The sequence below is a fragment of the Lotus japonicus genome, chromosome 6, assembly GCF_012489685.1.
Source record: "Lotus japonicus ecotype B-129 chromosome 6, LjGifu_v1.2".
NCBI classification, from domain to species: Eukaryota; Viridiplantae; Streptophyta; class Magnoliopsida; order Fabales; family Fabaceae; genus Lotus; species Lotus japonicus.
In genome coordinates this window covers 65,647,501-65,662,101 of record NC_080046.1, presented here as the reverse complement: position 1 = coordinate 65,662,101, position 14,601 = coordinate 65,647,501, and the positions used below count along the sequence as shown (strand labels likewise).

The window sequence follows — 14,601 nt, the reverse complement described above, 5'->3', positions numbered from 1 at the left end:
TTATACAGTAAAAACTGTAAACTGTGATATTACATGTCGCTAGAAGCCGAGAATTACATGCCATTTTTATCCCTAGCGATCTTGAAAGGATTGCTTCTTGCACTTCTTCATTGTTTTGTATGCTATTTATATACCCCAATCAGTTCAATTTTCATCTTCCCGGCTGTTAAACTGATTATCCTCCACAAAACTCCTTTGGCTAACAATCATGGTTTACGAATCTCAATGAAATGCACTCAGTTCAAACGAATTTGTTCCCCAAACCACACCCAAACCACACTACAATAATCAAAATATTTAAACTATTTGGAGGGTGAGTTCGAAAGCAGCAAAATTGAGATCATAGCAACAGGACTTGTGCTTCATTAACTGGCTACTTAATGGCAAAAAGCTAAATATGCACCAAACATAAATTGTGCAGTCCCTATCAGTTACTTTATGTTCAATTTTGCCCAGAAACTCCGCAAAAATACTTATCACAAAAAACACACTGATTGAGCGATAAGTGAACCCCAAATTACACAGACAAATACATGTAACACCTGTGTTACACATCATACTCGATCTAAAATCACATACTCCTCGAGATGAATCGTGAAATACCCCTTTGAGCCCCTTTGAGCTTGCCATAAAAACTGTATGCATCTAGTGAGGATATGAATCAAGATATACCCTTTTGTGTTAAATGAGCATGCCCGCGACCGTGATAATGCTGTGTAAGGAGCAACAAATTGCTTCGTTTGACATTACTCAGAACAAAACTGAAAATCGCCTGCGAGGTTGCAATATACTAATATTAGTAATTGCATAGCTTGACAAGCTATGATAAATAACATGTATACAGAAAATCCAATGATCTTCTTCATGCAATATCCAGTATGAGTGCTGTAAAGTTTTTTTTTTGGATATAAAAGCATAATGATGAATAATATATATGATTAGGGAATTTGTAGGTTAAAAACCGTAAGTAGAACAATTACTAAGCTTGATGATTCCTGGAAGAAAAAAAGAGTGATGATGTGAGAGCATCTAGTGCAAGAACCGTAGGAGAAGAACGGTAGATGCAAGCATATGTGCTCTCTGAATTATACTTTCGGCAACCAAAAGGACTGAATACGCTATTATTATTCAATGCGCATCAGTGACGCAGATCAAATTGCCACCCTGCCCTTTTTTTCACACTCACTACAAATAAAAAAGCCACACCCAGAAATAAAATCACAGACCAGCAACTTGCTTGTTAAGAAAAAAGCAACACATATTGACACAAGCACAGCCACAGCGACAGCAGCAGAAGAACTCTAGGACCTAGTACCATATTTTTAAGTCACAAAAAGTGGATCAGAGAACAGAATTAACTACCTTATGTAGAGGATGAATCCTTTGACGTCGTCTCTGCCTCTTGTTTTGGCCTTCTACGATCAGTAGGAGGGCCATCTCTCTTTCTCTCGTACCTTCTACTGTCATTCCTTGATCCTCCACTACGTTTTGGTTGGTAAGTAGGGTACTTGGAAGGGATGATCTCCCCATTTATGTACTTGTCACCTAAAGTTGAATAACAGTAAGTATATTTAGTGATAGATTATCAAGACATAGAATAATGATCACACAATAAATAACTGTATAAATAAATATCTAACCTCCATAGTCTTTGTTTTTAACATCTATATAAGAGTCTGGCAGTACCCAGAGAACCCCAGGCAAACCTGAAGGCAGGACAAGCATTAATTAACAAAATATGAGGAACAAAAATCTGTCAAGTAACAAAACAAGGTTATCAAGACAATTTCCAAATGAAAACATTACCCTTGAATTTCTCGGATGTTGCTTCATCAACAGTGCACTGAAATCCAGTGTAGGTGGTGGTGCTAAAGGCATACATGTTCTTCTTTGCTTCTTCCATGCTGATACACAAGCCCAAACACACAATAAAAATTTGCAGCATGAACATGTCGACAACAACAAAGACCTCCATCAAACAACACATCATTACCATTGCATGCCATCCACCAATTAAAGCATTTTATCCATCTAAAAGAAATTGAGTTTTTTAACAGGTGCAAAATTAACATTATAAATACAAAGCATCTATTAACTTTAGCTTGTTTTGTGTGTTGACTTCAACCTCCCCAAAACAGAGACCAGATAGAAGAAGAGAAAACTACAATTCGTTTTATATATCCTAGATAAGAAATGCTGGTAACTCACTCTTTTTAAGATATTCTATCCTTGCCCAGCTCATCTCACGAAGGACACTATTGAGCCCAGCACTTCAAGACACTCTAACACTAAAAGAGGCATTTCATATCTATCTTTCGCGCTAACCGGAGCCAACTACGGTATCTCATCATACAATTGACATTGCCTTAACATCTAGTTTACGTAAATAAGTATCGACGAAAAGGTGCATTGATGCCACGGTCCTACTGAAGTTCTCTACACGCATTTTGTAATTGATCCATTTCTGATTTTTTTTCAAAAACCTACATATTTGCCTGATAAATTGATCACTTTCCTTAAAAATGTGTTTTTTTTAATGAATCAATCACAAAGGGTATGTTGAAGTGTTAATTGAGTGTGTTGCTAGCATTCATCATCCTAGATTATCAGGAACAAACTTAACACACTAGCATCATATGCACATTCCAAATTGAAACATAGCTTCCAGCTTCTAATCAACAGATACCCTTATAAGAAAAACGTGAATAATTTCTCATTTCCCAACCCCATCAACACCAATCCAAACAACTCACTAGCAAAACTTCACAAACACAATGTCAGAAAATTAAAAATTAAAAATTCAGATTTTTCAAAAAATAAACAAATCACAAGGAATACGAAAGAGAGAACCTTCCAAGAACAGTGGAGAGAGTAAAGAGGTAAGTCTCAATCATCTGCTCACGTGAAGGAGCAGGGTCCTTAGGAAACTCCATGACAATGAGCCAATGATTGTAATCGCAACCAGGGAGCATAATCGTCTCCCTCTGCTCACTGCTACTGCTCCTCTTCGCCGAGTAATCCTCATCCAGCCCCGCACGAATCCGGGTAGGGTTCCGGGCACGGGTAATTGCCCGGATAGAACGCGGGGCAACCCGGTTGAAGTTGAGGCTGGGATTGAAGAAGTTGAAGAGTGAAGGGGTTTTGGAGTGAAAGGGTAGGGTTAGGGTTTTGGCGGAGAAAGAGAAGGTAATCGTCGCCATTGTAGAAACACTGCAACGAAACCGAACACAGAGTGCAGTGTGAGCGATGATGAAATGATAAGGCTCTTCAAAGAGAAAGGGACAATCAAATACGGCGTCGTTTTCAAGAATGAAATATCTATGGGCCATGTTTGTGTCATACAATTGGGCTAGATTTTTAATGGGCTATTGAGTATTTTTGGTGGTTAGAGTCCAATAAAAAACTGAAAAAAATGAGAGGTGAAAATATGTTTGTTTTTTGTTTAAAGGTGGCCAAGGTTTAAGATAAATGGGAATAGCTCTCATGACAAGAAAGAAAATGAGAAAAGCAGCCCATCAATCCAAATTGGTATGGCAGCACCTGGAAATGGATCCTTTTCTTGTTTACAAGATAAAAAAATAAAAAATGGTTATTCTTAGGAAGATCCTCTTAGTTATAAGCTCTCTTTCCTCAAGTTGAAATTTTATGTCAATTTCTCTTTTTGTTTGTTCTGGAGGAAGATTTAATAATTTGTTTTGAAGGAGAGTCTGATCGTCTCCGCTCATAGGAGACCATGATTGGTTGCATAACTCTTTTCTCGAGTAGGACCCTTTATTTGTCTTGGCATCTATTGCTGAAGGGAAGAGCTAGCTAGGTACCATCGTGGACTTGCTCCTTCTCTTCCGGTCTTCATCGTCGACGTACACTCGTCGAAGTCTCACTGTTCCTCTTTAATCAACACTATTCGCAGTGATTTCACTTGATCTTTCCGATGACTCTTCATATGTACTATTTGAATATTTATATAAAGATAGAAAGGATCATAATCCGTATATTTGAACTATACTTTAAAAATGAAGTCCCTCCATTTCAGCTTTGTACATTTGCATGTTTTTAGTATTTATTCTACTATTCTCACATAGAAAGATATGATTATTTTCATCATTAATATGTAGGAAACAAAAAGTACAATTGGATGTAGTAGGTTGCCTTGTATTGTTTTATTTTCAGTCTTTTTCCCTTCATTCTTCCTTACTTGTATTGGGATTGAAGTACCCCTTGTACTTCTTTTTAATAAAATTCATATTACTTATAAAATATATATATATATATATATATATATATATTTTCAATGATTTCCGATCCATCCAAACTTCTAATTATCCTGCTTAGTTTGACAATTTGATCAACTAATTAAACCAAAGAGGATTGAGCAATGGTTTAACTTATATAATCAACACAGTGAAAAACTCTATTGTACAACAGACGGGTAAAAACTCAAGTCTTGATTCAATCGGAGATCATCCTCATAGAGTTTTGAGATTAGGTGCAGATTACATCAGGATAAATAAGTCTCAATCCAACAAAATTGATAGTAATTAAATTGTATGCCCTACTATGCATATAAATCATGATTTTGAAAATAATACTAATTAATATTAAAAGGAAGAAACAGTTCAACAGAACTTGATTACTTGGAGTTTAATTGTTTAAAGAACATTATATCCAAGGATACAGAAGAAAAAACGGAAGCAACAAGCAGAAAACGCCATTCTTAAAAAAAGTTTTAAGCAACCAAACCTTGTTTTATTACCTTCGGAAGCAGTTTATTAATTTACCATAGTTTCTATGATTATGATTGTGTTTAAGTTAACTTAATACCAAAAAAGAAAGTGAATTAGTTTTGTCGTTATTTCCTTAGTCAATCTGTCTTTATCCTCTGTTTGCTTTTAGTATCACATTAATGGTATCAGTGGTACTAAAACCATTCCCAACTTTCCTAGTCATGTACTTTTACTCAACCTTAATTAAGGCTGACAGAAATGTGTTGCGTGAAGAAAACAATTAGACTCATAAATTGTCAAAAACAAACATCAACTAATAAATTGTGAAAGGGAGTATTTGATTGACTTAATGTCTCTCAAAAGAATTTCAAACTAAACAAAATGATACTATTATTTGGTAGAAGGCTACAAGTGGTGGGGAAATTCTAATATTGACCAAAGAGGGGGATAGCTAATTTGATATTCGTTTGATATTTTAATTAAATGAATTGAGTAAACAACAATTCTTAATGTTTAATTTAAAACATGAAATTAAATAAAAGAAGTTGCACAAAGGTTTACGAGAAATAGGGTTGACAGAACTCGACCCGAACTGGTCGATTCGATTAGGAACTTGGACCTCGACTGGTTCGATCCGATCCTATAACCAGTATGGTAGAAAACTAGTGGGAGTTAGTAGAATGGGCCCAAGACCGGTAACAAATCAATCCAAAGTGGTTCTGTCATTTAATTTTTATGTTTTTTTCCATGATTTTATGCAAGAAGAATTATCTTACTTTGATGCACCCTGCTCTCGAAATTGTATGGTAAAAATCTATATATTGAAGCTTTTCTTAACTGTATATATTGAAGTTAAAAATTTATTTCTCTTACGTGTTAATTTTTTTATTTAATTACTACCGATTTTGTCGTTGTTCAATCACAGTCTGATCAATAAACTTTAAATTGGTGTCTTCGTCAATTCTAGGACCATCCAATTTCGAAAAGACAAGTGAGGTGAATTTGTTTGTATAATTTAAAATCTTCTTTTCAACACTTTTTTGATCAATTAACACACGTGGCAGGTTTAATTAAGTGAAATGAGTTGCAAATAAAAAGGAGAGAAGTTGGTGTGGTTCTTCATCCTTTGTTGAGCAATAATGTCACACATGAAAAGAAGTACAATGCGTAGGTTTAACACATTGCTCAACTCCATTTTACCTCATTGCTATTCAAATCTCAAAGTCCTTAGATCCATGAGGGTATAATTGACCCTATGATGAAAAGTGAAAAGTGAAAATTTCAAAATCAAAATCAAATGTTACCCATCCGATGCAGCAATGATCTTATATAATTTATTAGAAAATTCAGGTCATTGGATTTATTTCAAAATAAAAATACTCCAACTCTTTTTATTCTAATCATATGTCCTTCAAAATTTAACAAATTCTCACTGGTTTTTTTTTTTTTACTTTTCAAATTGTGCCATAAATTAAAAGTGGGTGTTTATGGATATCACTATTGTTCCATAGTTCACATATCAGCGACTCAATAGACAATGTAGGAGTTTATGAAATTTGAGGAAGAAGAAAGAAAGAGAGTTTGTTATGGCGGCTAGCAACAATATCTCACGGAAATGAAGAAAAAAAACTAATCTCATTTCTACTCTATAAAAAATATATTTGAGACGAAGGGTTGGGGTCAATTATGAAACTGGAAGAATTAAATTGAAAGGAATATAGTACTTAAATATAGAATGTGACCCAAATGTTGACAAAAGGAATGAACAAGGGTCAATTATCCATGTCAACCCCACCAAGCCAAGGGGAAGATTAATTAGGTGGAATTTCGTTTCGTCCACAAATCAATGATTAACGAAAGACTACTTGTCAATCCTTGGAATGCAAGAGCAAAGATCACCGTGTGAAATGTGAACGCGCGACTTGACTTTCATTAACTTCTGATAGGGATTGATTGTATTTGCGAGTGGAAATTAAACAAGCTCTACACATAATCATAATGTAATATTTTACTTTTGAAAGCAAGGGGAACGTATTCTAGATTTAGATTAGAATTTGTTTAAAATAATTTTTGTGCATATTAACAATGTGGTCTTGTTTATATTAACAATTTTGTTCATAATGTTTCCAAGCAATATTTCTTTACATCTTACTTCATTTATAATATATAACGTATAGATCAACTGACACAAGATTATTCTAACTTAAACAGAAATTTAGAGTAACAACTCATTAATATACTAATGCTTATAATTTGCTCATAGACCCCAATGTTTTAAAATTTTAAAATTAATACAGTCAATAAATTTGAGTCATTCAATTAAAATCATAGCTTGAAAATTGAGATTTATTGAAACATTTGATGAGCTGTCTAATTAGCTTTCAAGATTTTTGTTTAATCCAAATCCAAAACACATGGATCTTACAAAAATTAACATTAGCCACTTACTCTTTGATCATTTTGAATGAATAACTAGCAAGACAAAGTAAGATAGGATAGCTCTAGAATTAAAATTAGTGGGCGGCTCTTTTAACTTCTAAGAAGATCCTTTTAGGGTTGACTCACCAAGCTTACCAAGAACACAACACACTCACTTTGATTAATCAAAAGCATTGGGACGAAACACATGTGCGCGCTAATGAAAAACAATAGTTAAAGCCCCATACAAGCTCAATTTTGTGGCCACAAGACTCTGTCCTTTTTCTTTCTCTTTCCATCTTCATTTTGTCCATGGGTTTCTTGTTTTTTCTTTCTTCTTTCTTCTTTTTATCACTTTTAAAATTATTTTTAGGTGTTTTATCCTACCCCGTAATCATGATCATGAAATTGGCAGTTCATATTTTTTATAACACGTGTCTTTGTTAGCTCATTCCGTCCTACACTGCATAACACGTGATCACTCTATAGCTAGTGTTTTTTTTTTTGAAGCCAATACTCTATAGTGTTCTTAATTATTCCCTTCATTTTTGTCACATTGCCCACCTCATTATTACAAAAGCATGACATCAACGTATATATACGCTTCGTTTGTATTGTGTACACTCGTGTGTCATGCATATACATGAACTAATATATTTTTACGTATATCAAATAATGTATTTTTATTAAATGCTTGACACATACATTTCATAAATTTATTAGGACATTAAGAGGGTCTTTAAGTTTTTACTATTAATGAATAATCGCAAGTCTTTTTAACTTGTTAATGTGTTTGCTGTCTAAAAAGGACTTATTAATGTTAATTATTAAATGTTGGAAATTAAATTAGGTGAGCAGGTATATGTGTGTACTTGTCTCGGCTATAACATGAACAAGAAAGGGTCCAGAATGGTCATTTTCACTTCTGTTAAAGCAAAAAGGAACATGTTGGGGAAGATAAAAGACAAAGAAAAAGCTCCAAAAAGGGTTGGACGGCTATGCTAAGCAAAGAAGAAAAATGGCAATCGAATGATCTATGTACAATCAATGACTTCCTCTTACGGCCTTGTATATATTTGTCAACACGTTTTTATGAAGAAAATGAAGATGTAACTTCAATCAGAATTTCATGTGATTGCCCCCACCTCTCTCTACATTTTTCCCGCACACATATCCTAGGGATAGCAATTTTCCCTTGGAAGATGGGATTCAGAGTGAGTCCGAGTCTTGAGAATTTTATCCCTATAGAGATGAAGATGCCCGATGAAAATCACTCTTAAACAAATTCTGTGATGGAAATGATGATTCATAATCCTTCCTAAATTGTATAGATAACTCAAGTAGTAAGAATTAGATGATAGAAGTTGAGGAGAATGAATAGTACTAAAGAGTCAGAATCAAACCCTTGTGAATGAATTAATTTACTAACATTATATTACTAACAACTAGTATTTGCAAAAAAAAAATGCATAATAAGAAAGCAAATAGACGATATATAAGATTATAAAGTACCCTAAATATTATTATTAATATGAAGAGGGTATATCTAAGAGGACTATGATCATAAATTATTTTTTTAACCACATTTTATTAGGAGTTTCCCACAATAGTGAAAAACACCACATCTTTCACTCAAAACCCTAAGTTAATGGATGTATGAACCCTTTCACTTATAAAGTGTTTATTAGTCTCGTTTTTTTTCAATGTGAGACTTATTTATTTATTTTTTCTTATTACTCACACTTGAAGAATTCTCAATAAATATAACATATTAATTATAAAATAACCGTCAACATTCATTTCATTTCATTCTAATCAAATAGGTTGAGAATCTTACATTCTTATTGAAAAATTAATTTTTTAAAATATAACTTCCCACTTTTACCAACTCTATCATATTTTTCTATTTTTGAAAAAAAATACCTTTTAGTAATGGAAAAATTTAATTATTTTCTAATAAAAATCAGAGAATAAGTAAAAGAGATTAGAATGTGAAGAGTAAAGAGTCAACCCTTTAAGTCTTTGACTTATGAGGTATGGGAGGAGGCCCCAAGTGTCTGGCGCACGCGCGCATGCTTGGCGGGTCCCGTTTTGATCTTTCCGCGTCAATAAGGTCATAAGCATGACATCAACTTTTGCCTGTGTAGTCTACAAATACCATACAATACTTTGGGTCAATTATTTCTTAATAATACATACTGATAGTCTGATACTACTCATAATAGCTAGGATAAGAGGTTAGGTAAACAACTAACTCAAGTTATAACTAATTAGGAGGGAAACTAATGTTTTTTCGTTAATACTTTCAATAATTTACTTTGTTGCATCACCCTATTTTAAATATTATTATTTCAGGATTAAAAAAAAAAAACATAGTTTTGTATTTTAAAAATATAAATATTATGATTAAAATATTCCCCTTCTTCATTAATGCATTTTTATCAATCAATTGAATTGAGATATCATAGTTTTGAAATATATTTTATCGCTTGAAAAGATATGATTTCTTCAGGCCATAGTTGGTGAATCATATTGAATTGGTAGTTAAGTTAGTTAACTTTTAAATTATTTGGATTTGTATTACTATTTACTAGCCTAAATTTTAAAGAAAACCAGCGTCCTAAGTAAGAATTTGAACCTTCCAGACTCAATATTAGGCAGTGATCCATAAGACCACCATATACATACAATATAATTTAACATGGATTGCTTGCACAGTGGGGGCGGGGGGCTAATGTTAAATTAGTAATTTTTAAAGTAAACCTTCAACTCATAAAGTTTGTCATAAGTCAATTTCCTCGCAATTTCAAAGAAAACAGAAACTTATGGATCTGACCTAATTTCTGTGATTGGATATATCCAAATCATGAAAATCCGTCTTACTTGTTTTGTTAACTTTTTTTATATATCCGTCTTCGTCAAATGCATATATATTACTAGTAGTTGTGTAATGAGAACTAACCATAATTATTGATAGTTACTCATCTAATAAACTGGATTTCCTTTTGCAGCAGCCAGTATTTGAAGTCAACACATACTACACTAATTTATTTTCCTATATTTCTTTTCCTACCAAGATACTGCATCCAATTCATTCCATTATTAAATTTTAATTAATTTAAAATAGAAACGTATATTTTAAACAAATTCTGAAAAAAAAGGTCAGCAGATATCTTTTGGTACTATATATCCTTAACACTTATAGACCTTAGTCAAAATGATGAGGTATATGACAATCTAATCTGAAAGACATAGAACAAAAGCTGAACGCCAAAGTTAGGGGTTGACATTGGTTTAATTACGTTGGTTTATCATTTAAAATAAGTATTTGACATGAAAGACAAGTATTCAGCTAGCGCAGTGGTTGAAAACATGTAACAATTACATGACCTAAAGCCAAATGTGCATTCAGTGAAACATTATCTTTCTCAGCTAGAAGATTAAGGAGCAGTTTCAAAGGGGACAAGGTCCTTGACATACGAATTTGTCCCGCTACAGTTATGTTAGGTCGAGTGTTATTATTTTTAGTTGGTTACATAACACAGATATAGATAGAGGGACTAAAAGCAAGAGATCATTCTATAATCTTTTTTTTTGATAAACATCATTCTATAATCTATATACAAAAAAAGAAAAAGCAAAAGAGTATTTGTTACGTCAAAATGTTGTCTTTCAGTTTCTCTATCTCATGTGATGTACACGCGCCTACTCACTGCGTTTTGGCCACCTAATCTGTATTTGAAAAATTGAAATATAAAAGAAATAGTGAAATACGATCAAACTAGATATTATACCCGTGCAACTTTACTTACAATATTTTTTAACATTATATAAAAATTATTATAGTTTAACTAAATAAAAATTAAAATATTTTTTAATTATAAATAAAAAATTGTGTTAAGTATTTTTGAATTATTATAGAAATTTTTTATGGTAGCATGAGGTTATGTATTTGCAGTTGTTATTGACATATTGGTTGCTCGCTTGTGTTTTGAGTACTCTTTTTCCTTACCTAGGGTTTTTTCCACTGGATTTTTCCTATTAATGTTTTAATGAGGCTCGGGCATAAGTTGTTTTAAGCACCAAAATATTTTATGAATTGGCAAGGCTGCAGGGGACATTCTTGTATTGATTTAACCCCTATTTTTCATGAGAGAATTGTTCTCATGTACATCTATCTTTTAATAATAATATAATTTCTTTTGTATAAATAATTAATATTACTCCAATTTAACTATTAGCATAGAAATCATTTTAACAATTAAATTATTTATTTATTTAATAATATGAAAAATAATTAATTTAATTTGAAATATTTAAATTTCGTAAGAAATGTTAAGTAATAAATGTTTAATTTCATAAAATAAGTTTTAAATCATTTTTTTATATTTTTTACCTGAAAAATCATTTACTCTGACATGTCAAGACCAAGAAGTGATAACTTAAATAGCCTTTTGATAAAAAAAAATAGCCTAAAATATTATCTTATGAATTTAATTTTTTTCAACTTATTTAGTTTGCTAATGTTTTCTCACAGGCAATAGCCATGATACTAATCCTTGAGGCTCTACGATCACGTTAAGTGAATATGCCAGATAGCTCTCACAACAAACATTTATTCGACTTTGACCATTATTATTTTTCTCTATTATGCTTCCTCGAGTAATTTTTACTAATATATCATATATAGAAATTAAAATATATTTAATTTTTTTTAATAATGCGGATATATGTTATAGTTAATATTAAATATCTTTTAGCGGCATTTGTTTTCAATTTTAAAATTTTTATCCATATTATTTATTATTAAATAGCTTATATTTTTAATATTTGTCAAATTCAAACCTAATTAAAGATAATCTCATGTTTTTTAAGTTGTTGAATGTTGCTATTTAATGTAAGTAGTTGAATATTTTTTGACAATACAATTTTTTTTTCAGTTTTTAATTATTTTTCAATATTTCAAAGAAAATTTATTATTTCTTAATGTATTTTAATACAAAGGTATGAGATTTTTATGATTTAATGTATTTAATGTAAAAGTCAAGTCTCCTTTACATATAAATATAATTTTTTAAATTTTTAAACTATTTTTTCTAAATTATCTATTAGCAAGTATTATTTTCTTATTGAAATTAATTTTTAATATTTGTGAAATACAAAAGTCAAGTAAATTTTAAGTTTATGAATGTTGTTATTTAATATAGGTAGTTGAATAGTTTTTAATTATATAAATTTTTTTCAGAGTTTAATATATTTAATGTTTTATGTTATTTTTTAATGTATTTAATATAAATGTATGGGAGCTTTATGATTTAATGCATTTAATACATGCAAAACCTCAAGTCTCCTTTATTTATATATATATATAGATATGATAGTGCATCAAAAGATGAAAAAGAGGATATGAAAAGAAATGGGGTTTTGTTTAATGCCATTATTGCAATGTCTATAATGATAAACATTAATTAGGATTTAGGACCACCACACGATATTTCTCTTTCCGTTTCGAAAAGATTATTGTTTTAGTTTTCTTTCACTTTTTCTAAATTTTTTTGTTGTTTTAGAAAGTCGACATACTATGTTCCCGAATGATAACTCAAGTAGTAAGAGTTAAAGGACATATGGGTTGAGATGGGGAGGTCCAAAAATTAATTCCGGATGAAGCAATTTATATTTCTGATTGATGTACAAAAAAAAGTCGCTATATTTTTTCCCACTATTTTTTATTTATATCTCATTATTTCATCTATCACATTTTATATCGACAAATAGGGGTGTTCGCGGTTCAGTTTGGACCGGTTTTAGGTGAAACAAAAAACCGATCCAATCAAAATTCATTGGTTCGGTTTCTATCCATTGTTAGCAAAAAAAAAAATTCTCAAACCGAACCGAACCAATGATGAACGGTTTGGATCGATTCGGTTCATCGGTTTCACAACTTACATTTTTTTTTTCAATATCATTATTACAACTTTTAATATATAGTAATCACATATGATTCACAACTTAACAATGTATAAAAGCGGAAAATAACTAACTCAATCATAGTTTAATTACAAATCAATAATCCATAATCAACAACTTAAGTACTTAACAATGTAGAAATGCTTAAAATAGTGTTTAGTATTTTTTTTTGGTTACAAGAGGAAAGCAAAATAGTGTTTAGTATGAGTACAATTACAAATTAATCAAAGTTTTCAATCAATAAGAGGGTGTTTTTGTTGTAAACAAAAACATTACCAAATTAATAATAGAAAGCAAAACATAATAAGTCTAACATAAACAATATTTATTCAAAACATTTCTTTAATATATACATATTTTTTAAATAATATATATCATCGGTTCGGTTCATCGGTTCATTGGTTTTTAATTTTTCAAACCGTGAACCGAACCAATCTTCATTGGTTTTTATCGGTTTTGAACTGAATAACAAAAAAAAAATCGATCCAATTGCTTTGGTTCGGTTCGGTTCATTGGTTTTTAATTTTTCAAACCGTGAACCAAACCAATCTTCATTGGTTTTTATCGGTTTTGAACTGAATAACAAAAAAAAAAAATCGATCCAATTGCTTTGGTTCGGTTCGGTTCATCGGTTTTATCGGATCGATCCAATCCGATGAACACCCCTATCGACAAATCACATTTATTCTCTATCAACTATACATTCTTGGTATAATAAAAAAAAACTATACATTCTTTACTATTTATGGAAGTATTTATTATTTTTGGTTACTATAAAAGAATAAACCATGGTATTTTAGTCCAATACTAATATTAATAATTAATATCTTACTTTTTGTCTCATAACTATGACAATAATTTTTATGAAATTGAGGGAGTATGAGAAAATGCATCGCTTAAACATTAATTAAAGAGTATATTCACACATTTCAAAAGAAAAAGAACACATTCATTTTCATACACTCAACTTTTGGCAGTTAACCCATTTTGTGGGCAGTTAAAAATCACCATAAGAGTTAAGTGTGTAGATAAAAGTAGATATATGAGAGTGGTGTATGTACTCCTTTGTGGTACAATAATAATTAAGAGAAAAAATAATAAGGAATTGCATAAAAATTTTTATGAATAAAATGTAGAACATGGAGCAATTTCATAAATTTTTATATAATTAATAAATACGTGGACAATTTTCCGGGAAATTCTCTAATTTTCTATTTAGGAGTAAGTCTGTGTTGGTCTTCTTAGCATAAGAGTGAGTCTCTGCTAGTCTTCCCAATGTGTCACTAGTACCCTTTTTGATAGATTTGAGGTGATTTATCTCTGGTAGATTGATTAATTTAATTAGCTATTGGTTATATTTTTTTATACCAATTTTCACATTTTGATTTTACCCAATTGATTTTTTTAAAAAAATATTTCAGTTGCCATTTAGAAAAAAAAACGTTTAGAAAACCATGGGATTAATTCCAACCTTATGATCTTATTATATTAC

The 14,601-nt window shown here is 31.1% G+C and overlaps 1 protein-coding gene across 1 annotated transcript; it reads right to left on the bottom strand.

Annotated features, from left to right (window-relative positions):
- Window positions 1–340: 340 nt before the first annotated feature.
- On the bottom strand, window positions 341–3,261 carry LOC130723058 (DAG protein, chloroplastic-like). Its single transcript, XM_057573980.1, has 5 exons — window positions 2,851–3,261; window positions 1,807–1,904; window positions 1,641–1,706; window positions 1,363–1,545; window positions 341–772 (listed from the first exon to the last, which is right to left on the bottom strand). The coding sequence occupies exons 1-4, from the start codon at window positions 3,198–3,200 to the stop codon at window positions 1,364–1,366; spliced, it is 696 nt and encodes a 231-aa protein (XP_057429963.1). The 5' UTR covers window positions 3,201–3,261; the 3' UTR covers window positions 341–772; window position 1,363.
- Between the last annotated feature and the right edge of the window lie 11,340 nt (window positions 3,262–14,601).

Excerpts from the sequence above, each read along its gene's own strand:
- LOC130723058 (XM_057573980.1), bottom strand. The coding sequence starts at position 3,200 with ATGGCGACGATTACCTTCTCTTTCTCCGCCAAAACCCTAACCCTACCC. Across the intron at positions 1,707-1,806 it reads AACATCCGAGAAATTCAAGG|GTTTGCCTGGGGTTCTCTGG; the intron begins GTAATGTTTTCA and ends TCCTGCCTTCAG. Across the intron at positions 1,546-1,640 it reads TAAAAACAAAGACTATGGAG|GTGACAAGTACATAAATGGG; the intron begins GTTAGATATTTA and ends ATTCAACTTTAG.